This window comes from Furipterus horrens, unplaced genomic scaffold (genome assembly GCF_987537825.1).
Source record: "Furipterus horrens unplaced genomic scaffold, mFurHor1.1.pri manual_scaffold_2, whole genome shotgun sequence".
NCBI classification, from domain to species: Eukaryota; Metazoa; Chordata; class Mammalia; order Chiroptera; family Furipteridae; genus Furipterus; species Furipterus horrens.
Window position 1 is genome coordinate 36802809 of NW_028327172.1, and position 25585 is coordinate 36828393.

The 25585-nt window shown below is 44.8% G+C and overlaps 1 protein-coding gene across 10 annotated transcripts in view; it reads right to left on the reverse strand.

Moving 5' to 3' along the window:
* The window catches only part of TEAD1 (TEA domain transcription factor 1), a 244182-nt gene that overhangs the window by 30340 nt on the left and 188257 nt on the right, over nucleotides 1–25585 (reverse strand). For 7 of the 10 annotated variants that reach the window (XM_090263976.1, XM_090263967.1, XM_090263959.1 and 4 more), the window contains 5 exons: nucleotides 22498–22632; nucleotides 21378–21424; nucleotides 20447–20508; nucleotides 19412–19536; nucleotides 3363–3536 (listed from right to left, as the gene is read on the reverse strand). In XM_090263976.1, the coding sequence (XP_090120102.1) occupies nucleotides 3363–3536; nucleotides 19412–19536; nucleotides 20447–20508; nucleotides 21378–21424; nucleotides 22498–22632 (543 nt within the window). Of the gene's footprint in view, nucleotides 1–3362; nucleotides 3537–19411; nucleotides 19537–20446; nucleotides 20509–21377; nucleotides 21425–22497; nucleotides 22633–23428; nucleotides 23437–25585 lie in introns of those variants that run through there. The other 3 variants (XM_090264012.1, XM_090263982.1, XM_090263989.1) reach the window with 2 other exon arrangements.

Genomic DNA, 25585 nt, shown 5'->3' on the forward strand with positions numbered 1-25585 from the left:
CTGATACGATGTATGTGCTCAAATGAAAAATTTTAAGTGTGTTATCTTTTGCTCTTAAAAGCTTTTATCACTGATCATTCAGTGTTGTACAGGGATTTCCCTAATTTCATGTTATACGGGGGGGTTTCCCCAATTCTCTAACCGTGTTAGAGTGAAACTGTGTTATAAAAATACCATGTTATACAGGGACCTGTATATCCTAAGAAGTGATGTCTTCTATCATATTCATAGAAGTTCTTAATTTTAATTCTGTAAATCTTAATTCAATAAACTAATATCTGATCTTGGAGTAATTATGTCTAAACTTGCACATCTCATACCAGCTACCACACTCTAAGCACCTGCAAACTAGACCTCATTATTTGGAGATTCATGAATGACTGAAGGGCCACAACCCTCTTTATTAAAATCATTTATTCAAATCACCTAGTGAGTAAAACGGGTGAAAGCTTGGAAGTAAAACCAAGAACAACTTTCTAAGCACTTTCCATTCCACATTACATCCACAAAACATGCTAATTATAAAAAAGTTATTAAAAACCAATACTGTGTAATTTGAAAGTATTGAAAATGGTTTCTTTTCATCATATCATATAACTTCTTATTAATTTTAATTAACTTGGGTAGAACGGCCTCTTTTTATATCCTTCACAACAGCACCTCTCAATCTTTTTGATCTCATGACCTCTTTCCATTCTTAAAATTCACTGAGGACCTGAAAGAGCTTCTGTTCCCATAGGTTATCTTTTCTGTACTGGAAATGTAAACTGAAAAAATTTAAATATTTATTACCAAAATAAAAAAATATCAAGCTCATCACATGTTAACATACATTTTAAAAAATTAGATATATCTATATTTTAAAAAATTAGTGACAGGGGTAGTGTTGTTCTACATTTTGCAAATCTATTTCATGTGTGAATCAATGGAAAACATCTAGACTCCCATACTTGCTTTTCCATTTAGTTTGTCACGACATGCTGCTTTGGTTAAAGTACATGAAGAAAACCCAACCTCACATAAATATGTAACTGGAAAAAGGAAGGATAGTTTATTTTAATACACTCATCAGAGAATTGTGCTCATTTTTCTTCGATACTACAACAAAACTTGACAACTGATAGCTTCTGAAAGGCTAGCCGAAACCATATCAATACCCTGTTACATTAAAATCCATTGGTTTATCTTGTACAATATCAAAAAATCGCATTTGTTAATATGACTGTGGACCTCATCAGAAAAGTCTTTTAAGTACTGGGAAGCTGTTAAGTTTACCAAGGTAGATACAAGTTTTGCCAAATTCTTCCTTTCACTTGAAAGCTCGAGTTTTATCTGGGTAACAAATATTGTCAGTTGCTCTTCTTGATGTGGCAGGCAGGCTCACGGCATCATTTTCAACTCTAGGTTCACAATGCGGTAAAATTCATAAAGAACATTTTCGGTATGATTGGTTCTTCCTTCCTTCCTTCCTTTTTTTGTTGACTGTGTGTGCATGCCAGCCCAATGGAGCTAAGGCTTCAGGAGTTTTACCCTACTGCTTCTGAACTCCCATAGTCTGCATATCAGCAGAGCGCAGAAGGCAATAATGTCACAACGTCATAATGAAAATCATTTTGACGTGTTGATCCACTGACAGGATACTGAGGAACCCCCTTGGGGTCTGCAGGCCACACTTTGAAAACTGTTGTATAACTGACGCCCCAACACCATTCAGATCATTAAGTGGCGGCTACTAATTTAGAAAGGGGAATGACTGTTACTGCTGGTTCACATTACCCACATGCATTACCCATCCCAAGAATATCAGTGTAAGTAAAAGACTACTTCTGCAATTCATATTCAATACGAAAGCATGAAAAATGGAAGTCAGTTACCATGCAAGGATAAAAGAAACTAAACAAACTAAATATAATATGTAAACTTCCTTCATGGAATTCAAAACATAAATTTTTCCTTAATTTATCCATTTGTTTCGCCATGTGCTGGGCTTGTTAGTACTGGAGACACTGAGAATCCTCCACTGATGGACTCTGTAGCCAGGGTCCACAGGGAGTGAAGCAGCCAGGAAATAACAGAGGCACTAAAGTCAAACTCATCCAATTTCAAGACCCAACTGTAATCTCTGACTCTTTGTTTTCTTGGCTGAATATGGGCAAATTCCACTTAACACTGTGAGAACAGGATGGGACACATGTAAAGCATTAGCGCAGCTCCCAGCCACAGCAGGTATTCAATAAACGGTAGCCACTACTATGAATAAGGTCCCCTGGAGGCCGTCGGGAGTCCAGAGGAGAGTGGGACACACATCCAAATAATTATGACACAGCATGCGAACTGATTAACTACAAAGTATGAGGGGAGGAAAAGGAAAATCAATGGTCTGCCTAAGTGAGGAAGGTGCTATAATGAACAAGCCACCGCTGCAAAGGAAAAAGGAGCTGGGCCAATGAAGGAGAAGGGAAAAGTGGACCCAGCTACACACGGAGGCTGAGCACAGGACAGGCAGCAAGGAAAACACCCTGGAACCAGCTCACGTAGGGTCTTTAATGCCACGCAAAGGAGCACAAACACTTGAAGCTATTGTCTTTTTATTCTTCTGAAGACTGAGGAATTATAGAGACTCAGCACTGGCAGGTCGTTTGGTTTCCTGTGGCCTCCCCACACACACACAAACACACACCATATTTATGGCTGCTTTACACACACACACACACACACACTTATGGCTGCTTTACATACACCCCCCCCCATACTTATGGCTGCTTTACACAAACACACACACACACACACACACTCTTACGGCTGCTTTACCATCCTGACCCGTCAGCAGCCCCCTGGCCTGAGCTCAACTAGCGGAGAAGAAAGAGCAGCGCTCCTCTCCAAGGCTGTGGGACATCAGCAAGCCCCAGTAGCGACACAGGCTGCACTTAGTGTTTGAAAGCACACATGAGGCACATACTGGGCAAAGCCATTTTGTCTTCCCTCAGACACTTATAAAATCTCGAAGCATGTGACTTTATCTTCACACCAGCCCCTTCTCTGCCTCAGGTCCTATGCTCCAGTGGAATTTATAGGTTGCTTTGCTTAACGGAGAGAGAAGAAACAGAAAGAGGGTCTAGTGCCCCATGCTTTCCATCTGACTCCATCCATCTGTGAAGCCTCTTGTCATTGCATGGAAGAGCCCAGCAGGGCACCACGGGCCAGCATGAGGACAGCACACAGGTGCAAGTCTGTGACTCATGGCAGGTGCACACGAACGCACGGTCAGTGTGAGCTCACGGCCACTGTGCTGGTCCACACTCACGTACGAGTCTCAACCATTTAGAGAAAAACCACTGAAATCACAGAGATGTCTTACTCACCCAGAATTTTACGAGGAAGAAGGCATTTTGAGGGCCCTTTCCAAACAGTTCCTTTAAGCCACCTTTCTTTTCAGGAAATTTGTCATAAATCTGACGAATGTCCACTGATTCAAGCAATGGGTCACTGTAAGAATGGGTGGCATGCCCAATGTGCACGAAGAGGTGTTTGTTGTACTGTAAGAAACCAACAGAAACATTCCCATTACAAACCCTTTGATCAACCTGGGGCACATCTATCTTGAGCTGGATAAAGAGCAAGCAGTTTTAATATCCCAGAATTATGTCTTGAATAGCTAAGGGTCTGTGCCTTTTAAAAGATGAAGATGTTAAGAAAAGGCATTATAGTTTAGGGAAAAACAGTCATTGTCTTTTTAAAAAAAAAAATTAAAGTTGGTGTGCCATTATATGTTAGTTTCAGGTATACAACAGAGTGAAACAGTCATTGTCTTTTATTGACAAGGGTATATATTTTTCCAAATGTCTAAGAAAGGTTTTTTGTAGACAGAGTAGTAAACAAAAGCTCAACTTACCCAAGTACCAAACCAAGAAACATTTCTATTACCCAGTTTCATGAGACTTGATGGAAAATGACAGCAACATCCTTTGGAGCCCATTATTTACAGTGTAAGCCCAACAAAAAGCATGCACAGTTAGCTGATGATATCACCCAGAATGCACGTCTCAATTCAGCTCCCCTAGCAACAGCATGGATGCAGCCCTCTGAGTAATGGTACCTACCTACTTCTTCCAGCAGGAGTAAGAGTGCAGCCTTTTTCCTTACCAGTTCCCTTAGTAAACAATCTAATACTTCTGCATAAGGGCTGGTTAATATGTGACTGCCAGTGCAAGGTTAGGGTCAGAGGAGAGGTTTCATGATTTAAGGCTATGAGAGGCTGGTAAAAAAAAAATACTAGTCACTCATTCACACACACACACAAAGAAACAAAACCCTGGTAAGACATCTAACTTACAAAAGAAAACCTTTTTTCTCCTTGCTTTGGTGTAAGATAAGGTAACCAGACCACAAAGGAGAGTGTCCAAACCAATGGTTCTCACCTAGGTGGCAGCAGAATGACCAAGGAGCATTTAAAAGTCACCAGTGCCTGGGCTCCACCCAGACTAAACTGGAATCCCTGAGAATGAGGCCAGACATCAGTAATTTTTAATGCTTCTTAGGTGAATTCAAATAAGAACCTAAGTTTGAGAACCAGTGGCCCAGACTCTCTACTTCAAATCCTCCCTGCCTGCCTTTCCTGCTGAAGAGGCTGCAACACCAACCTAATGGGACACCAACAGAGACATCTGGGGGTGCAGGGGTCCCAGGGGGCTCAGAACTTAACAGGGCTCATAAGAGAAACCTCATACCCCTGTTCACCCAGCAGTCCTTATTCGCTTTTTGAGTTTAACTTGGCATTTCTCCAACTAGAGTCCTTTCAAGTAAATGATCCCATAGGAAATAAGAAGCCCCAAATAAAAGAGGGATTGGTCACAGCTGCCTACCAAGAGTACTGCAAATTAGTTATGACACTGGGCAAGTGCTTCTCCAGCCTCTAAAATGGGGACAGTGATGGCATCTACTTCATAGGTTTGCTAGAGAATTTAAAAAAGACACTGCTTATAAAGATCCAATAAAGAGTAAACACTCAATAAATGCTAGCTATTACGATTTTTTATAAAACTTCCTTCTTTGAATTCATAGCGAATATGAGCATATTAAAAGCACTACAGTAAAGAAACATTTTTGAACCTTGTATAACCCAGAGTTTCCCAAACTCATTTGATCACAAAGCCCTATAAAAATGTTCTGAGGAAGTGCTAGTTCAAATTTGTGACCTGCTACCCACACCATGGACCTCTGGCTTCACCACCAAAGGGCAAGAGGCCTGACACCCCCCACCCCCCAATCCAATGCCAGCTGTCCACAGGGTCACACATAGGAGAAGTGTGGCCATGCCTTGCCATCTTCCAGGAGAAGGCTAAGCCTTTCTCCTGTCTGACATCAGAGAGATATCTTAATCGAGCCTTCAAAATCCCTAAACGGTATCAGGTGAAATGTAAAAGAAAAGGAACCTATCAAGCCCTGACATGGTCCCAGCCTCTGTTCCTTCCAGCAACTTGGTGACTTTCAGGTGGGACTGAGACCCGAAACTACTGTGAAAGAACAGAGTGTGCCTGTGCTGGAAGAGAAATGGAAAAAAAAAAATTAAAGTCAAAGCCATTGCTGTGTCAGGGAGATGAGGCTATGGGGTAGGGCGAGTGCCTTTGATCTTTTCACACATTTTCTCCAATGCTGTCATATCATCTTTTCAATTACAAGCAAACAAAAGCCCACAGAAATGTATAAAGCACTACTGCTAAGGAGCTTCCAGTCTCATTGGTGGGTAAAAGAGAAAAAATAACACAGGGGAAGCTGGGCGCACAGACTTGGGGATAAAGGTAGAGAGGCGAGGAGGTGAATGGGGGCATGTGCCTCATGTCTGGCTGCCCCCCATTAGAGGAGCCGAGGCCCTCTGTATGTGCACCCACCCAACCCTGATAAATAACCTCTGCTTGCAGTAAGCTCCATTTCTGTCATGACCGTGCCACTTGCAGACAGTGAGTTCACGGGGAAGAATGGAACACAAGCAGAGCCTCGGGGGCACCTGTGAAGAGGACCTGAGTCTCTCAGTGGAGCACCATCTCCTCAAGCTCTTCTGCCTGGCCAGTCCCTGTGTGCCAGGGCAGAGCCAGAGTGAAGGTAAGAAGATGTGAGGCTTGGTCTTTTTGCTCTTGACATTGAAAGCCCCAGCACTGGACTGTCGGAACTCAGGGATGAGAGTCCAAACTGCTACACGTCAAGAGATCAGGAAGGTGAATGGAGGTGAAATTCACTGGGGGCCCTGAAGATACAGCTGAAAAGCAAGGCGTTTAGTGCGAAGCATGAAAACGCTGGAGCCACATGAGAACTGAATCCTCAGTTTTCTCTTATGATCAATGGGGATAGAACACCTGGAAGACAGAATAAGCTTGAGGATGAAAGGAAATAATGCACAGAAGGGCTTGGCATAGGGCCTAGCATATAAAAGTGTTGATAAGTCGTAGCTGTTAAGATGACTACTGTGCTGGCTTATTATTATGTGAGATTAACTAGATCCTGGGGTAGAGCACAAATATGTTCCTACTCTAGCTATCCCTCCTGCCTAAGCAAAGAAAAAATAAACACAAGTAAACCCAAGCAGGGAGCAGGCTGTGAAGCCGTGTGACTACCTTTCCTCGATCGGCCTGCCCTTTATAAGTTCCTCAGGGTCTGGGCCTCTCACCTGTGCCTGAAGGAAGGAAAAGAACTCGCGTCCATTCAAGGTTTTGTGTAATGTGCTTTCTGTATCCGTGGCCTCAGGTACTCCTTGCCTCACAATGACACTCTAGGTGGATCTTATTAAAGTCCTATTACAGATAAGGAAATAGAAGCTTAGAGATGAAGGGACTTGCCTGAGTTCACACTTCGGAAATAGTCCCAGAGTTAAGAATAAAACTTGGATCTGTCAACGCCACCACCCGTGCATTTGCTGCAAATACCAACCACACAGTCTCCAGAAGAAAATGTCTAGACCTTTCTAAAGCAGATCTGCTTTTTTTGAAAGTTGATTTGAGAAAAAAGAACCTAAATAGTGTTTTCAAAAGTCTAAGATGTTAAATTAAAATTTGAGAGAAACATAATGATTCACAGATGCATTAGATAGAGTCTTCAAAGGTTTCTATTTTGAGGAAATTACCTTTGTGCCCAAGTGGCTGAAATGAACTGAGAAGGGGCAGGCTGTCCCTGCCAAAGGAAATCGGGCACTGCCTCTCCAAGGCTGGTGACTTGAAACCAAACCCTGACTGCTGGCATCTGAGTGGCTTTATTCCTGCCAAGAGGTGACTTTGTTGCTAAGAATACAAAGGACTAAAGAAAGTGTCCTGGAGACCACAGCAGTGAGACAAACAGACCTCTCTCTCCCCTTAATTCAACCTGAGTAGGTCAGGACTCCCTTTGCCCCTAAATCCAGAAGACTGAAGAGAAGAAATCTATCTGATAGGTTTAGGTTCAAGTTTTAATGAAACTAGAACTCTAAAAACCATTTGGTGCGGCTACTGCTTCCCATCCTGCCAGTTCTCCTTATAAGGGAAGAAGACCAGGGTACATACTTGCTTCTCTTTCTCTCTCCCTCCCTCCCAAATAAATCCCATTTTCCTTCCAGAAGTGGTAGTTCCCCAAAACTAAAGGTGGAACAGAAAACTCAAAAAGGGTAATTCTATTCTATAAGGTGAAAAACAAATACTTGAAAAAAACAACAAATCGTACCCCCAAGCATTTGGGGTAATATATAAACAGAAACAGGGTGAATGTCAATGAATCACACACACCAAACCCTAAGAGTAAATTTCCTCAATATCTAAAATAGAGATTAACATTGGCTTGTTCAATTACAAAAAAAATCTCCTAGGCACTTGGGAGATATGTTGATTATCAACGTATCAAAGGCAACAACAGAAAAGGTACTCACTCTGCACATTTCTTTTATGGGTTTCAGTAGAACAAACCAACACAGCTATCACCCATTATGTGCTAGGCACTGTGCTAGGCACAGGGAATCCATGAGCCAATCATACAAACTTCCTCTCTTCACAGACCCTACAGCAGAGTGGCTACACAGAACTAGCTTACTGCCTCTACAGTCAGTCACACGTTGTCCATGTAAACGTGTTCTCAAAGATTCCTAGAGAAAAGACTGGGGTTAAAGACAGTCAGCATCCCCACTCTTGCATATCCCATGACTGGCTGAGTTTGCTCCTCAGCATTAAACATGCACTGTTTACTCATTAGCAACGAGAACATTTCTAAGGCAAAACCATAATAAAAACCAAGTTACCCATCACATGTGAGAGTATAAGACACTCTCAGATCTGTAAGGTTCCAGGAAATTGACCTTCCTTGTAACTGTTCTCAGGTAGCTATAGGGGCTATGTTCCTATGAAATGCAGTAAATCAAAACAAAGGGGGATGGGGCCCTGACCTAGGAGAGAGGAAGAGGGACGCACTGGCTAACATCTGGGCCACTGACCCAGACAGCTGCCAGTGCATGAGGAGCTGGAGGGGTCCTCGAGGGACATCACTAAGGGGACAGTGGGCCCAAGAGAGCCCCTGACTTATGGGACCATCTGGAGAAGAGTTTGAGAATTCTGTTAGAAATTCTGAGGATGAATTTGTGTAATGTAAAAACTGAACAAATAAAAAAAGGGGAAATGACAAACCCTAGAAAAAACAAGTTTTACAATCAAGAAATGGTTTTAATATATCACACATTAACCTCACTGTGTACAAAACTGACACAGGTTTGCAATATAAACATGAATGTTAAACCGAAACTTGTGATATAACCGCACTGGGAGGATTAGAAGTTAAAGAAGGGGGGCAGGGGGGGTATCATGTGCTAAATTTAGAGAGCTAAGTCCTGATCTTCCATAGTAAAAAAATCCACAGAAAATGTCTAAAATTGATGGATTGTGATATATGGTATAAACATGCTATTTAGAAATATGGAGATTATATATGAAGAACCGGCTCAGGAGCTGTAAGCAGCTGTCCCTAAGGAATAGTTCTGGGAGGTGGGATTTGACTTATACATAAAGCATGTGTATTATATTAAATAGCCAATCAAAAACTACCTTGAAATAGCCTGGAGTTTTTTGAGGAAGAGAAAGAACTATAAAGAGAAACAAAAATAATAAGAGTCATGCATGCTTCAGGATGTTTATTCTAGCTGGCCACAAGTTCCCTGGACTCGAAAGGAACTCGGTCAGATCACAGAGTCCTCCTAAGGCTCAACTACTCAGGATGACTGCAAGGTTCACAAACAAAACAAAACAAAAAAACCAATGTTGCACCAGCAAAATCCTACTTGAATCAAAACATCCCGCAGCTCACCAGCACCTGATACAATCTTAATACACGGACTTCTATTTCAACTTGGGGAAATGATCATTTTCTTTTTTATTGCTATAATCCCTTTAGTTCTTTCCACAGCAGTTTTAAACAGTGATAAAGGTGAATGTAATTCTAGAAACGCAACAAAGTTAGTTGCAAAGGGTTACTTAGCTACCCTGGGGGATTCGCAAAGGACTTGCCTCCTCCCCCAAAACTGTTCTAAGAGGTCACTTTCTCCGACGGTTCCTGGCTCTCCTTCCTCTGCTGCTGAGGGAGGCTGCAGAGAGGAGAGCTGAGCTGAGCGCCCAGGAACTCTGCAGTCAGACGGGGTCTGGTCTGAACCCTGGCTGGCGCTGTCACAACGTCTCGCTGAGTCAACCGAGACGGCGATTCCAGCCCTCTCAGCTACCTTTTCCACACTCGTAATACAGGGATAATGAAAGTCACTACCTCAAAGAGGTGTCACAAGATTAAATGAGATAATGCATGGAAAATACATAGGCTATGCCAAGCCCATCATTTATTATTATTATTGCTATTATTATTTTCCCAAGTAGTCATGATGCTGCTTTCCTTTGGAAAAGACCATTTGAAATTCAGGCTGTCCTTTGGACAGCAACGAAAGGGAAAAACTAAAATTTAAAGCAGGAATTAAAAGGAAAATTTCAGACACTGGTCCGACACTGCCATTAACTACTGTAACACCGGGTGGCCAAGGAGGGGGAGATGTGCACATGGGGTCTGGAGTGACCTGGCCCCCACAGGCACTCCCCTCAGGCACATCAGAGCCCACTCTGAAGTCGGCAACATCTGTCCTCGCAAATGGGGCTGGGGCAGCCTGGGTAGCTGCCCATCACCATGAATAAGACAAATCGGAGAAATACAACTCCCACAGGGGCCACTGGGGTTTTCTTTTCTTTCTTTTCTCTCTCTTTTTTAAAGGACTGCCAATACATCTTAGATACCTCTGATGAGGGGTTCACTTTTTGTGGAAATGGCAGAAAAAGTTCTATAAATCTGCTGGTCCTTGGCATCCGAGCTGCTCCCCCAGACATGCCTCGACACTGCAGTACACCATCTGACCTGAAGATGGCGATCTTTTCCCAAACTTGTTCCAAAAATTCCAAGTATTTGAAGAACGCAGTAAAACCTTGAAAAATGACTGCTGTCAAATAATACCAAGAGAGAAATTATAATCCACTTAGGAATTTAAAGAAACCAAGATAAATAACTCATGTCAAGGGATGATAATGTACACGATGGAACAGAACAAGGACAAATCACCTACATTTGCTTCCTGTCACACTCCTGCCAGGACTATCTGTCCAGACACTCCCAGGGCAGCCTGGGCAACCTGTGATGACCCCAGGGAGTGGCTGTAGGGCCAAGGAAAGTGACCTGCATATTCATCTCTTGGGGATGGGGCAGGAGGGGTTATCCTGGGCTCCTGCGCCAGTAGGCTCTGTCCTCAGCTGACTGCTCAGAGACACCAGCCCTATTCTAGACGCCCGTCCCGGTGCCACTTCATGCCTTTCCTGTGCTCTTCCCAGAAAGAAATACAGAAAACAAGAAACTAGGAGCAAGTAAGTCCTTCCTTCCCAGATCTCACACTAGGAGGCACCACACTCACCCCCACTTCCCACTCCCTCCACCATCTCTGTAGAGGGGCTGTTGTTTTCTTAGAAAGAGGTGCACCTCCCCACACAAGCGCAGCTGTAAGGGCCAGTGGCTGAGAGCAGGGACAGCAACCGGGAAGGCAACCGGGTGCGGTGCTGACCTGCCAAAGAAAGCAGATGGAGCCTGGCTGGGGCCTCTGTGAAATGTCTATAAAACCCAGATTTCCAGATGCTTTCTATTGCCTCATCCCCAAATGGTAATGAAGAAAGGGGGTGAATGCCCAGAGCAGCTCAGACACTGAGAGCAAACCATCCATTGCTATTTGCAAGAGCTGCATGGATGAGTCCATACCACACTCTAGGGAGCCATCAACTCAATCATGGAAAGACATTTCATCTCCTGTGACCTACGGGAAGACCATGCTTGGTAAAATATATGAGAAAAACCTGGGAGAAGCACAAACACTGGGCAGAGCCAGCCATCAGACCAGCTGTAGCCTTCCTCTGAGAACCTGGAGGGCAAGTGGGCTTTCTGACCACTTATCCTAAGCATGGGATGCGGACATGAACATCACATGGGTTAGGATCCAGGCTCTATTGGTTTCAAGCTGTGTGACCTGAGGCAAGTTGCCTAAGCTTTCTGGGCCTTGGCTTCCTCCTCTGAACACAGGGATGACACCTGGCTGGCTCATCTCCAGAGGTTGATGTGAAGGTCAAATGAAACAGTAAACATGACAGTTCTGTGTGAGACATAGGGAGCTGCAAAGATACTGGTTTGAAGGTTTACTGTTAATGAGATCCACACACAAGCTATGAACTGGGGTAGAGGAACCTCTTTTCTAAAGGACCGGAAACCGAATCTGCCCGAACAGCTGTTCCCCACTAATACAGAACCCCACTCTGAGATGTAGCATCAACCTCAGCAGCCACTGCAGTGCTTGGAAGCTTCTCTACAGAAACCTTGCCCTTCTCCACCCTGTCCAAGACACCAGCAAGGACCCTCCTGGCAATCTGGAACTTAAACCTTGCTTATGATCTTGTTCCCTTATTTCTCTGATCTAATCCCGATACAAACCCTTCTTTCTTCCACAGGCTCATCAATTTTGTATTTCCTTAGAGCTGCACTGGTCATTTTTTCCAAAGCAGAGTCAGGATCTGTGGTCTAACAAAGGAATTTTAGCTGATCTGTCTTTGAAAGAAACTAAAAAGATATGAAGATTAAGTCATGATTGGGCCCACATTTGGCCGAATGCTGTTATGGAAAAGAATGAGGTTATCTGCAGGATGCATTTGCCTAAGTTCAATGCAGGCTGCCCTAACTGGGAAAAAACTCGGGCCAGCTCAGGCTGTGAAGATTGCTGACATACTCCCTCACATCCAGGAGGCTCCAAGCTTTACGCTGTCCCCACCACTCAGAAGTAAAGAGAAGAGGCCAGGACAGCCCAGGCAGCAAAACCCCTTGCCTCCAGGCTGAGGACCTGCCATCACCCACGCCTGCGCACCCTTCAGGAATTCTCCCCTCCTGTGGAATTCAAATCGTGTCCTTACTTTCTCCTCTTTCTCCAAATGTCCTGACCACCTTCCTTCACTGGGTGCCACCTGTGAAATGATAATAAGCTTTGTCCTCTCCACCCCCGCAGGTGGTGCATAAACATCATTCTCTGTGAGATTAATAACACGGCAGAAGCACTTGGCACGTGCTACGATCTCCCTAAATGTTGGTTATCAATGCTACCGTCCCCAAATTGTTCAAACCATGGGCTCTGGGTTAGGACAAAGTTCAAATATCCACCCTGCCATCCACGAGCTGGGTGTTGGGCTGTCCCTTAACCTGCTGAACATCTGTGTTTCCAATATCCATTTCAACAGTTTTCTTTTGAGGCAAGCAGCAGCAGCAGCATTATCACAAAGGCAATCTGCTTCCTTCTCCACTCTGTGGCTTTGCAAATTATACCACCACCCACAGACTCAACAACTCAGTCATTTGCAGTACCCTCTTCCTCCACAGCTAATTAATCTCCAAGACCTTTTCATGTTATCCACACAGTATCTGTCCCCCTGGTCTGGTCCTTGTCACCCATCTCCTGGACCAGTGATGCTGTTTCCCTAGCTCCAGCCCATTCTCTCACCTGCTGCAGCTGTCATCCTCCTGAAGTACATATCAGATCACATCTCTTTAAAAGGGGAGTGAGGTGGGGGAATACGTGTTCCTATTATATTGTATATGTATTAAAATCTCTGGAAAGATTTATAAGAAACTAGCAACACTGGTTCCCTATCTGGAGTGGAATAGGAATTAGAAGGTAGTGAAACCTCCCTCCATTCTTTTATGCTTATAAATTTTTGATCACATGAATTTTACTACCTACTCAAAAAAAAAAATTAATTAAAAAATATTCTGGCTCCCATCTGAGTATCAACAGAGTCCAAACCACCTGGTGAGCAGATACTCCCAAGCCAGGTCCCGCCATCTGTCTGGCCCGATTTCCCGCTACATTTCTCCAAGACATTCAAGGTTCAAAAACCGTGTGTGGAGTGTTTGGTAGGTCCAGGGATGCTGCTAACTGTAATTGTCACAGCAATACGGTGGGAGAGGTCCTATTACGCTCACTGTACCAACTGAAGCCAGGCTGAGCTGTGAAGTCATGGCCCCGAACCTTGTTCTGCTGGTGAGAAGTCCAATACCAGGTTCTCCTTCAACTAGAACAAACACGTTGTCACAAGAGCATGACAGGAGATGTGTTCTAAGGTCCAAGCAGGCACATTCCCGGCTTCTCTCGTGACTGGCCCCAAACCCTGAGAAGACGCACAGAACCACAGGCTGGAAAAAGAGCTCAGAGAAAACCCAGCCCGACTCTTGCCCCAGTGTGAAGGCCCCAGCTACATGCAGCCTGTGCCTGGGGAGACTCATGCTTTGGAAGGCAGTCGTGTCTATGTTTGAATAATTTTTTTATTTCCCCCAAACTACAGTGAAGTGGTTAGAAATAGAGAGTGGAGCCAAACCCTGGCACAGCCACTTTCTGGAGGTGGATCTTGATAATGTCCCTTAATGTTCTGAGCCTCTACTCCTTCCCGGGTAGACTGTACATAAGAACCATATCTGTGTCAGAACGCTTGGCATACAGTGCTTGTGACACAGGCCAGTAAGCACTGGTGATGATCATTATTGCATAATACATCAAGGTGTTTGTTAAGAGCTGGATGTGCCATCCCTGCTCAGGTCTGTTACTATGTACCATGTCATGGAACTTGTCTTTTCCGGCAAGACAGTGCTTTTTCAAAATCTAGAGACAATCTCCTTGTCCCTCCCTCTTCACTCTAAAGTTTTCCCTTATCTGGCTGTGTAACTCCTACCTAACTCAACCCTTACACACTCTATTCCTGCACACGGTCCTGCTTGTTCTGGCATCTAGACCATGACAGGGATTAAATATACAACCTTGTGCCGGGGCAATCTGAACCTGCTGGGGTTTGCCAGCTATGGGGCAGGATGTAGCCGAGCTGTGGGGGCTGGAGGAACCTACAGTGTCCCAGAGTGGGGGGTAGAGGAATTCCTCTAGGCTTTATCTGGAAAACCACTCCCCATGCACACACAGGATTCAGCTTACAGCTCACCAAGATCAGGTTTTCATCAGTCTCAATCAGCAGCTGCCTAACACAGTCTCCAGGAGCCAGGCCCTGATTACAGTCAAGGCACTTCTAAATGGCCCACCATGGGTGGAGGATCTTACACTTAACATTTGAAGTCCCTTGATAGGGAACGTTGAAATCATGTAGAAAGTGTATTTTCAAGCACTACTAACCACTTCTTTAATAGTCTTAGTTTTTTAGATCTTCCTTTCTTCACCCTCTGCTGTTTTTCTCTTAGCTTCTAGTGGAGCCAAAGGTAACAGAGGGACTGACTTGCTGGTTTTCCACCAATATAAACAATTGACTTGGGGAAACGCTGCCATCTGGTTTATACTTGATGCAGAGCCAGCAGGGGGCGCTCACCCCCCAGATCATTCTGCCTTTAGTTCCTTACAGATTACAGCCCGCTCGCTATAGGCGGCAAAACAGGTTACTCCTTGGGTACAAATGGACGGACCCCACACTGGTTACTATCTCAGGATGTGGAATCAGCAGACCCGGATCTGACTTCCATTTCCAACGTCAGCTGCCTGCCTAACACCAGGCAGGCCACATATAAGATAATGCACATTGTGGGCTATCTCCACAGGTGGTACCACTGCTGGTACTACTACCAGTACTACCAATGCTAAGGGTGGCAGAGTCATGAAGAAGTCTTCAGGGGTGGCAATGATGACCTATGTGGTAAACTGTAGAGTGAATGTGCAGAACAGTGGTATCTGAGGGAGGCCACCTTGGACTGAGGCAAACTAGGTTCTCCTCTTAGTTTTTTTGCTCATGCCTTATCTACTGCTGGGAAATAGTACAGCCACAAGGTTCAAACCTGGCCACAGACATGACTGCCTGCAAGACAGCAATCTCTCCAAGCCTCTTCTGTAGAACTGAATAAAATGACCTAACTCATCGTGGTGTGATGAAGACAAAAAAAAATCACTAATGAAAAACAGTTAGCACTGCATCCAGCTCATTGATTTATTTATTGGCTTTTTGCCAGCACTATCTATAACCCCATGATTCCAATGAGTCTAAGCCATTACAGACAAGTAGGGAGAAATGTGTGTGCATGCCTATATGTAGACAAAGATTTACAGACTCCAAACATACAGTTGAAACTGTTTAGGGACCTTTGACTATTTGTCAACTTGTTGACTTCCTTATCAAAGTAACATGCTTAATGTTTGATGTTAAATTTTAAGTACAGTATATTGACATTAAATATCCCAGATGAATTTATGTTACTGTAAATTTTTCTATAGTTGGAACAAAATATAATAAAATCAAAGTCTCAGAAGGCACTAAAAGTCTGAGAGCCAAAGAAACATTCCACATGCTGCAAGTTTTTCAGTGTGACCTTGGTCCTGAAGTGCCATTACATGTTCATTGTGACAGTACCTTGTGTTTGCAAAAAAAAGTACATATTACATAATCTGAGAAGCTGGTGCTTAAGACATTATCAAAATGCTTTAAATAATCTTTGTAATTCTCCCTCATTTCAATTTGTCAATCACCCTTTTTTTTCCCAGGGTCTCCTGCTTCCTCTAGCACAATAACTCTTTCCAGACCCTCACATTTCCACTAAAATCAAATAGATGGACTGCTTACAATCTGCCATGAATTCATTTGTGTACATAGTACTGATTTTTAAATCAATGCAAAACAGCGATCTGTAACACAGGAATATTAGAAGTGACATTAACAAGTGAGACTGATGTTACAATTCAGTAAAATAATTTTAGAATAGTGCAGTTTTGGTTGGCATTATCTGATAGACAACTTAAAATCATAGTACAAGAAACCAGAAACATTTTCTGGAGTTATAGTTTTTGAATCTAAAGAGCAAGTAATTTTCAACTGTGCAAAAAGGATTATTCCACATAAGCACTTAACATCACCTCATATTCTGTGTGTGTGTACTTGTTTGAGTGGTTTGTCTTTTCTATTTGGATGGAGCTCTACAAGAATAAGGACTAGTTTCTCTTGATTTTGAATCCCTAAAGCCTGAAACAGGGGCTGGCATGAAGTGTTTAAAAAGTATTTGTTGCTCTGGCCAGGCACTCAGTTGGTTAGAGAGTTGTCCCAAGACACCAAGGTTGCAGGTTTGATCCCCAGTCAGGGCAAATACAAGAATCAACCAATGAATGCATCAATAAATGGAACAACAACTCGATGCTTCCCTCTTTCTCCTTTCTTCGCTCTAAAAATGAATCAATAAATACACTTTTTAAAAAAGTATTGGTGAATGAATTCAAATTTCTCTCAGTCCTCATTTTATGTCCCCTAAAATATAATTATGTTTTTCCAAGAGGCCCAAGGGTGTTGACTCACACGAGGCCTCCCATTTATATCAGAACCGTTGAAGTCAGGTATTAGAGCCCAAGCTATAGAGCCAAACCTTTTCATTCATCAGGGAGAGGCCGGTCGAGTCGAACCATTCAGATTACTAGGTATAATCCTGAGCATACATGGCACATTATCTCTCAACTCTAGTCCAAGGACTTGGTGGGCCCCACCTATAAAACTATCCACCGACTTTCACTTACTGCTTTCATACCTCAGTCATCCCCTGGTATGTTCTCCCTCATTCCTCCCTATTCCATATCAGTCCTCTACCCCTCAATGTAAAGATGACTGCTCAAGGAAGCATTCCTGTTCCGTGTTAATCACTGACAGTTTTCTATATTCTTCCTTCCTAGCAGTCACCACACTTCATAATGACCTCTTGTGTGATGACTGCTTCATGCGAGTCTCCTCATTAGACATTACCTCCACTAGGCCGGAGAATGGTTGAGTGCAGGGCCGGACCCTCCTTGGTATGGTGCTGTACATTAAATGATTATAGAATGGACTGAAAAAGTCTATCAGGGATTCACAAAGTGAATCCCAACGAACACTAACCACAAGAGAAACCGGGTATTCTGGGCTCTACTGGTCCGTAACTGAAGAGGACAAATTGAGGGGCTGCCACAGGCTTTTCGATTAAAAATTTTTGTTTTATTTTGATAAAACATTTTATAATCTTTTTACTTTGAGACTTTTGCTCCACAGTGCCTTGGAGTTTTATTCCTAGAAGAAAAAAGTTCACGAGCAAAGAGAAAGATTTGTTCACGTAGTAGACATGCAGACTGAATACACAATTCAAGAGACCTTCGTAATTGGGGTGGTTCACAGCAGTGTGTGTAAAAGAGTATATTGAAATAGATTTTGGCTCCTGGTCCTGGTGCTTTTTGGCTAAATATCTTCAGTAAGCCACTTAATGAGTCTGGGCCTGTTTCTTCCCCTATAAAGTGATGAAACAAATCTTACTGGTACTATGAGGAGAGAATAAAATGATCAATGATAAAAGTACTGTGTAGGCAATGAGGTGTTATACAAACATGAATTATGAAAAGCAGAAGCATCATCTGGGTCAAAGCCAAGCTTCCAGGTAAAAAATCTTCTGTACTTCCCAGAAGGAAGCAGCAGCCTCAAGTCAGGAAGGTGATCTTGTTTATTTCAATGCCACCAGAAAAGGATCAAGCCATCACCATCACCCTTCCTATAAGCCACACAGCCCCTTGAGAAGAGTGATCCAGTTAGCTTTCTCTTCCCTGTTTCACTAACCTCATTTTCCTATAACTGCCTTGATAGGCCCAATGACCTACTTTACAACTCCTTCATTTTTTCCTAATTTTGGAGCAGGCTCTATTTTTCTACCAGCTCCCAGAGTTTACAACTCACAGACAGAAATGTCAGTGGGCTACACTGGGTTCTGCCTGAGTGTCTTCTCTGATGATGGTTGGGGGAAGCTCCTCTGCCCAGGTCATCTCCACCATCCTATCAGCGGAGGCTTTCCACCAAGCTCAAGTACAAATACTATCAGGAGAGGTCACCTGTAATCGCTCAGTATCTGAATTATTTACAACAGATGGTGAAATCATTCACGACACGTTCCCCGGATAACTGACGAACAGCAAGGCAGCAGACACAAAGACAGCGCGGCGCCTCTGGCTCTGGTGGCCCTGGGGATCAGCAAGGTGAGGGAGACAGAGACTACAGAAAGGGTTTGGTGAAGATCCCAAAGACAAATCCACGATTTCTGCAATTTTTGCCTTGGACTCACCCACACACAGGTGCAGCGCTCATACTCACAGCCAAGGAGTGGGAGTGAGAAAAGGGTCTTGGGCTTGCTGGGTGGGAACTGATAGACCTGGCTGGGAAACAATGGGGTGATGGGCACTCGATGGGGTGAGGGAGACAACCAATAGAGTCCAGATGCCAACCTGACTGGTACATTCTACGTCAAATTGTTGCAGTATCACCTTGTTAATTCTCCTTAAAAAGATAACATGCTATCTTGAGAAAACATAGACTTGGAAAGGCAATATAGAATAATGCCGAAATGTTTAGGCTTGCGTTCTAAAGATGTAAGTTTGAATCTCTAATCCATCAGATATTAACTATGTGACTTCAGGAAAATTTCTTAACCTCTGTTTCTTCATCTATCAGATAGCACCTACCCTTATAAGGTTTTGGTGGAAATAAAATGTGATTGTATATATAAATAGCTTTGCCATGTATCAGTCACGTGGCAAGGCGCAATAAACATTAAATTTTACCCAAAGCAAGAGCCTATTAAGCTCCTTCCCTTCAGCGCCAGTCTTCCCTGGAGTTTCAGGTCCAAAGCAAAGATTTCAGCTCCAAGTTCTAAATATTTGTCAATGGAAACACCTTTTACTTAATTGAAAGGCTGCTTGGTTATTCCTCCCCAGGCCCGCATTCACTCAGGCTCTGTCAGGCACGAGGACAGGGAAACGACTGTGGAGGTGAATGGGAATGAACAACAGATTCTGGGTTCGAGGTACACCTCTGAGCACACTCACCGAGTCTGGGTCTCGCTGCTGTTCGAGGAAAGCGGAGAATTCCACCAGGCGAAGTTTGGTTGTGCCAATGGAGCGACCCTGCCAGGCAGGAACCGAGGGAGCTGGGGCTGACGCAGGCTCAAACCCTGAAAGACCAATCATCACCTTTACTGCTGGCCAACCGCCTCCCCTTGGCCTCAGGCCTATGCTGGGGTGGGAAAGGCCAACAGACTGCTCCACCAGTGTCTTGCGGTGGCACTAGGTTAGGTGGGGGTGGATTCTGGCCCAGGATCCCAGCGGCAGTGTCCTGGAAAAGCACGATGCATGTGGCTCCTCACGGAGCCAGCCTCAGCTCATGTTAGCGGCTGTGGCATGAGGTGACCTAATCCTGGACAAAGGGGCCTAGCTGGGGACCAAGATGAGACCGACTGAAGACTGGGACGTGCCAGACACTACTTGTGTTTCTCCACCTCCTTTCATAAGATTGCAGTCACCAGCACTCTAGAATATTCTCTCAGAATGCTCCATGGTATTGGAGCAGAGGGCATTCTCAGTTTGGCAACTCTGTAATGGAGAGCGGCTCCAATGAGTAATTCTACATGCGTGTGTGTGTTGGGGCAGGGGGGAACCAGATACATGTTTTCTACTTTGGGCTTCCACGTAAGCTCTCCTACAAAGAAAGAGTACTAGGAACTGAAACCTCTTTATCTAAGAAAGGGTGACTAAACCCCTATCTGCCCTCAAGACTTGGGTTGCCCGATTCAGCCTGTTAATAATGAGGAAGGAACCACTGCAACTTCCCCTTCCAAGGATGACCTAGGGTGCTGAGTGAAAGTGACCAGGCTTCTCATTCCCTTAAAAACACATCTGAAGAGCTCTGAGATGACTGACAGGAATCAGGACCTGGGAAGGGGGACACCTATGTGATCCTCCTAAGCTCCAGGCTAATCTCTGCCTTAAGCAAGTTGAAGGTGAGGAGGGGGAATTCATGAGTCTGCCAATAAGACGGGCCACACAGCTGGGGAACAAAGCAGGAGGGAGCCCTGCGAGACTCACCTGGAATGGGGGCTGTGACTGCTGGCTGGATGGGGTACGCCTGCTGCACGAAAGGCTTGACGCTGGGCACAGAGAGATGGAGAGAGTCAGAAATGGCAGCTGTAGCAGCAGCTACGTTTCAGTTCTGGCCTCGGCCTTGGCCTCCCAGGGCTAAGTGACCCAACCTGGGGTCCTCCCCACTTTGGGGTTCCCTGACCACAGGTGGGGGCACAGCCCAGGCAGAGCTCCATCAAGACTGAGAGGGTTACTTTCTCCAATTGAGAGGGGCCAGCAGGCTGTTGGGGACCAAACCACCAAGCTCATGCCAGCTCAGTGGGATAAGCTGGGCATCTGCCTCTGAATTTCTCATCCCTGCAGAGACCGAGGTTAGTGGTCACCATTTCCAGGCAGGGTTTGGGGCATGATTCAGGCTCTCCTGCTCCAGGCCAAATTGCTCAAGTTCTTTTGAGAATATACGAGCAGGATTTCCCTTCTGCGTTCATCCCCAGACTGATCTTCTGGTTAGTGAGCTTGCTACCTGGGCCCTCAGAGCATTCACAGGATTTTCTGTTAGCCCCTGTACCCCAGGGAAAGAGAATGGAATGGGCTACAGAATCACCCCACTGCCCTCACTCTCAGGCAGGCACTTCTCAGGGATACCCTAGGCTTTCCCTTCACAGCCATGAAGGGGCAGGAATCTTATTCCTGCTTTGAGCTAGATGGCCACTAAACTTAAGGTGTGGCATGTTATTTACATGTCTCCAGGACCTGAACAGTCTTTTTCCTGCTATTGGCTTCAGTGGATAACAATGGGGGATGACTTCGGTGATCTCAGGTTAAATCTTTCTCCCCTTCTAAGCTCCAAGGCAGTCTGGTCCCAGGAAAACACTACTACCCAAGGTGGGCTTTGACCAGCCAGCCCCTTGCTGTGTCAGCCCCTCCTCAGACTTACTCTTGTGAGGATCCTGGCTGCCCTGTTTGTATCATTCCCGGCCAGAACTGGAAGGCAAAATGCAAGAGGCTTCAGGATTGATCATGAGTTCATGTCAAAGTACAATTCAAGATGTGTATGCATTGCAACCCCTGCTAAAGATAGTGGGTTCAGATCATCCACCAGCTGCAGTGATCCTCTCTAAATGCAGATGTGGTCACTGCTGTGCACAAAATTGCAGCCTATGTCCTTGGCCTGGCAACCCAGGGCTCCTTCTAGCTCCTCTTCCAGATAACCTCCGAGGGCAGGGAGCAGGCAGCAGCTTCAGTGTTCTCCTGGCATGTGGCAGAGATCTGGGCGCACTGCAGAGGTTTGTGAGTATTTCATCTGACTGCTCTATCCATGTACCCACCCACCCTTCTCTTCCCCACTCTATTCTGAAATCTACCATGTGCAACATTGTGAGCCCCAAATAGCAGACACTTCCTTAGCTGTGAGTTTTCCTGAGGCTATTGGTACCTACTGACCCCCTGCTGGAGGAAGAGGTGGGAAAACGCTCTGTGAAGGAAATCACCGAACCCTGGGTTTGGGTCCTGACATCACTATCCATGTGATTATGACCGCATTATCCAAGCTCTTGTTTTGGTACTAACTAACCTTGGTTTTGGCATCTGTAAAATGTCAATGACAGTAAGAGACATTTAAGATTATTATGAGGATTAAATGGGACAATAATGTTTAGCTTCTCTGCCCTTGTAGGTGTAAAATGAAAACGTTAATAAAACCCTTTGTCCCTTCTGGGGCTGTAATAATGTGACCCCGAGGACACAAGAAAAGACACCAAGGGCTAGAAAAAAAGATGGCAGATCACAACCTAGAAGGGCACCAGAAAAGAAAAACTGATACTTGACTCGGTGTCTTCAGGTACTAAGGCTCCCTCCCCTCCCGGCTTGCTCTCCAGCTTCCTGCTCCTCTTCCTCCCTTGATTTCTTTCACGTTTTTACACCCATCATCAGTTCACCACAAGGTGGTTCCCTTACACCTGACCCAATCATAAGAAGTGCAGATGGATAGCGTCATGCTGGCCCATGGTGACCCCATGCCCCGGAGCTGTTGTTTCTGGATGCAGCCTGTGACTCACCCCCGGCGCCCCTGGGAAGGTGGGGCGTGGAATCCCAGGCAGCCCCAGCTTGTTGTGAATGGCCGTGGCTGAGACGATCTGGGCTGACGACATGGCGGCCATGTGCTGAAGGGCCTTATCCTTTGCAGTCTGATCCTTGAAGGTGACAGTGACACACAGACTTAATACACACGCATGGCTACCAGGCAGCTTACAAAGGCACAGACACAAGCACATGGACTAAAACACAGAGCCACAAAGAGGCCAAAAAAGCAAACATGCACGGATAAATAAACACAGCCAGAAGGCTAAAATCACACTGAACCTACTTTAACTCTGAACATTTACTGAGAACTCCCAGTGGCAAGGTTTAAAAAAATTTTTTTGTTGTTAATCCGTTTTCCAACAGAATGGGAAGCCTCTGACAAAAGTGGACAATGTATTTATTTTTCCAGCTTCCAAAGTGAGATTTTTCCAATTAATTAACATACTCAAGGAGAAAAAGGCCCTGCTTTAAGCATATAGATGGGGAGGAGGGGGCATCGTTGTGGGTCTGGGGTGGGACCATCCAGAGGATGGGGAGGCCTGGACTGTGTGTGCTGTCAGCGGGCCACGGTCCCAGGAGCTGCTGGGGTCATTCATGCGAGGCCTGGGAGCCCTGGCAGAGGCTTAGAAGCAGCAAGGAGGGCGGGCTTGGGGCAGGTGATGGGGCCAAGCAGCATGCTGCTGGAGGGGTGCATGCTCTCTCAGGTGTCCTTGCCATGGGTCTAAGGCTTCACTGGTTCCTTCTATAGCTGAGGACACAAGGGGATGCTATCAGGTAAGTAGTTTCTCCTTTTCCCGAATGGGTCTTTTCTAAAAAAAAAAGCCAAGGCTGATAACACAAAGCTAGCCAAAAAGTCTGCCAAGCACAGCTAAAATACAAAATACTCAATATGGTGAGAATACTTACCATGCTTGTCACCTGGATACAACAATAAACAATTTGTTAAAAGGTTTGCGTACAAAGGCAGGGTTATTTTTCTTCTTCAGTTAAAAAATATATATGTATACAAACACACAATGGGTATAACAAAATGGGTAGGAGTGTGGGATTTTCCACATTTCAGGAGGAATGTATGACCCATATAACTATCTAGAAGAGCAATTATGAACAACTGTAACCATCAGAAACTACCTCCACCTTCTCAGAGCTGGTTCTGTGGCTTCCCCAGAACAAATGGGAGAAATGGCCACAGACCCTGGTGGGGGACAGGCCCCAATGCTGCAGGCAGAGCTTCATGCTTGGAAAACATGTCAAGGTTCCTGGCTGCTAGTTGAAAGTCTATAAATCTACCTGACCCCAGAATCCATGAAAGCGGGAACAAAATGGTGACATCAAAATAAAAAGAATGGCCTCCACTGCTGCCATTCACAGTTTAGACAGTGAGTGAAGGCCAAGGGAAGCTTCAGGTAAGACACTGAATACCAGCAGAGAGGTGGCGCCAAAATGTCCAGATTTACCCAAAGGTGAAGACTAAACATGCTGAAGCACCATAGGCAAGGCCAAAAGGAGACGTTAAAAAAAAAAAAAAAAAAAAATCAAAGCCTCTAAGATCATTTACTAGGGGCTTCTAAGAAAGACCAATTAGGTGCTCCCAAAGTGGTATAGACACCACTTTGCCCCATTAACTGCCAAGAATGCCATGTGAACTTTCAAAAAGTTTCTATTAACCCTTGAAAAAGAGCCTAACACTTGCATACATTTTATAATATTTTATGTATTTCGTTGGCTGTTAACTGAAGAAATAATGAGCCTCATGGTACAGCTCTTCAGGGATGCACATGGTCATTATGAACTCCTGTAGGTCATGTGCTATAGCTGAATGACACCGCTGGGGCCCTGCAGGCTTGCAGGATTACTGGTCCCCAAGGGAAGGACCACAGGTGACGAGTGAGGCTTTTGCCACCTCTGGTCAGATGTCATTCTTCGCACTGAAGCTACATTTGTTAATCTGCTCAACGCTCTAACCTAAAGCTAGCTTTCTCTGGTAACTTTTTAAAAAAAGACCCAAACCATTTCAGAAACTGAATAAAGACAAATCTTGAAATCTGTGGAATTTTATGATAAACTGACAGGGCATGTGCAAATGTCCCAAAGCCAAACTGAGCCTCACACCCACAGATCTCAGCACCCGTCAATCTACTCTGAGCTGGTCCTGGGGTTTCGCCTGTCACCTGCCCCATTTCCTCTGCAGGGGTAACTCATGGATAACAAACAGAGAGAACATGGCTCCAGTCGCACTTAACACCCTTCTCTGTCAAGAACACAAACTTGCTGGTTTCTCTTAGGACCAGTCGCTTTGGACGTCAGCCCCCAAGCCACTTAATCTCTAATGAGAGGTTATAAACGCCCTCGGGTGATTTCTGACACTAAAGTAATGGCGGAGGTATGACCACAGGAGCCTTTGCCAACAGGGAAGGAGTCTTACAACTTCTCTAGGGCTCAGGCTGGGGCAGCTGGGAGAATGGCAGCCCAGATTTCCTGCCTGCCTGGCTGACTCAAATTCAGGAAAAACTACAAAACAGCCGTGGGCTTGGATCTATTCCAAAGGAACATCATGGGGCCTCACTCAGACCCAAGAGTTCTGTGTTTATGAAATGCTGATGACAAGGGCGATTCTGCTCTCCCAGATACAGAGTGTTGGTTTGTGCGCACTGGGGCGGAGGGACTCAGGAACTGAAAGCCCAGGTCCGAGTGGAAATGAGTTCCCTGAATCTCCATAGCCCACTCTTACGCTATGAGAGTTTGCTTGAAATGTTTCCCTTTGCTGGGCTGATTAAAAAGTTCTTTCCAACATTCATGAAAGTCAGGGAAATCAGTCAATGAGGAAAGGAGAAGTGTCACACAGCTTCAGAACATGACCTTTTTTCTTTTGTTAAATAAAGTTTGACTCTTGTTACCCAGCATTCCACGAGGCACTTGAATGAAGACAAAAGTTCAAAAGTCGGAGAGCATATCAAAGACTCCCATCACACCAACTTGCTCTATGCCAGAAAAAGGCATACTTGCTGAGGAGGCTAGAGACCTGGTTCTATACCTGCCTCTGCCTGACATTAATGGGTTGTA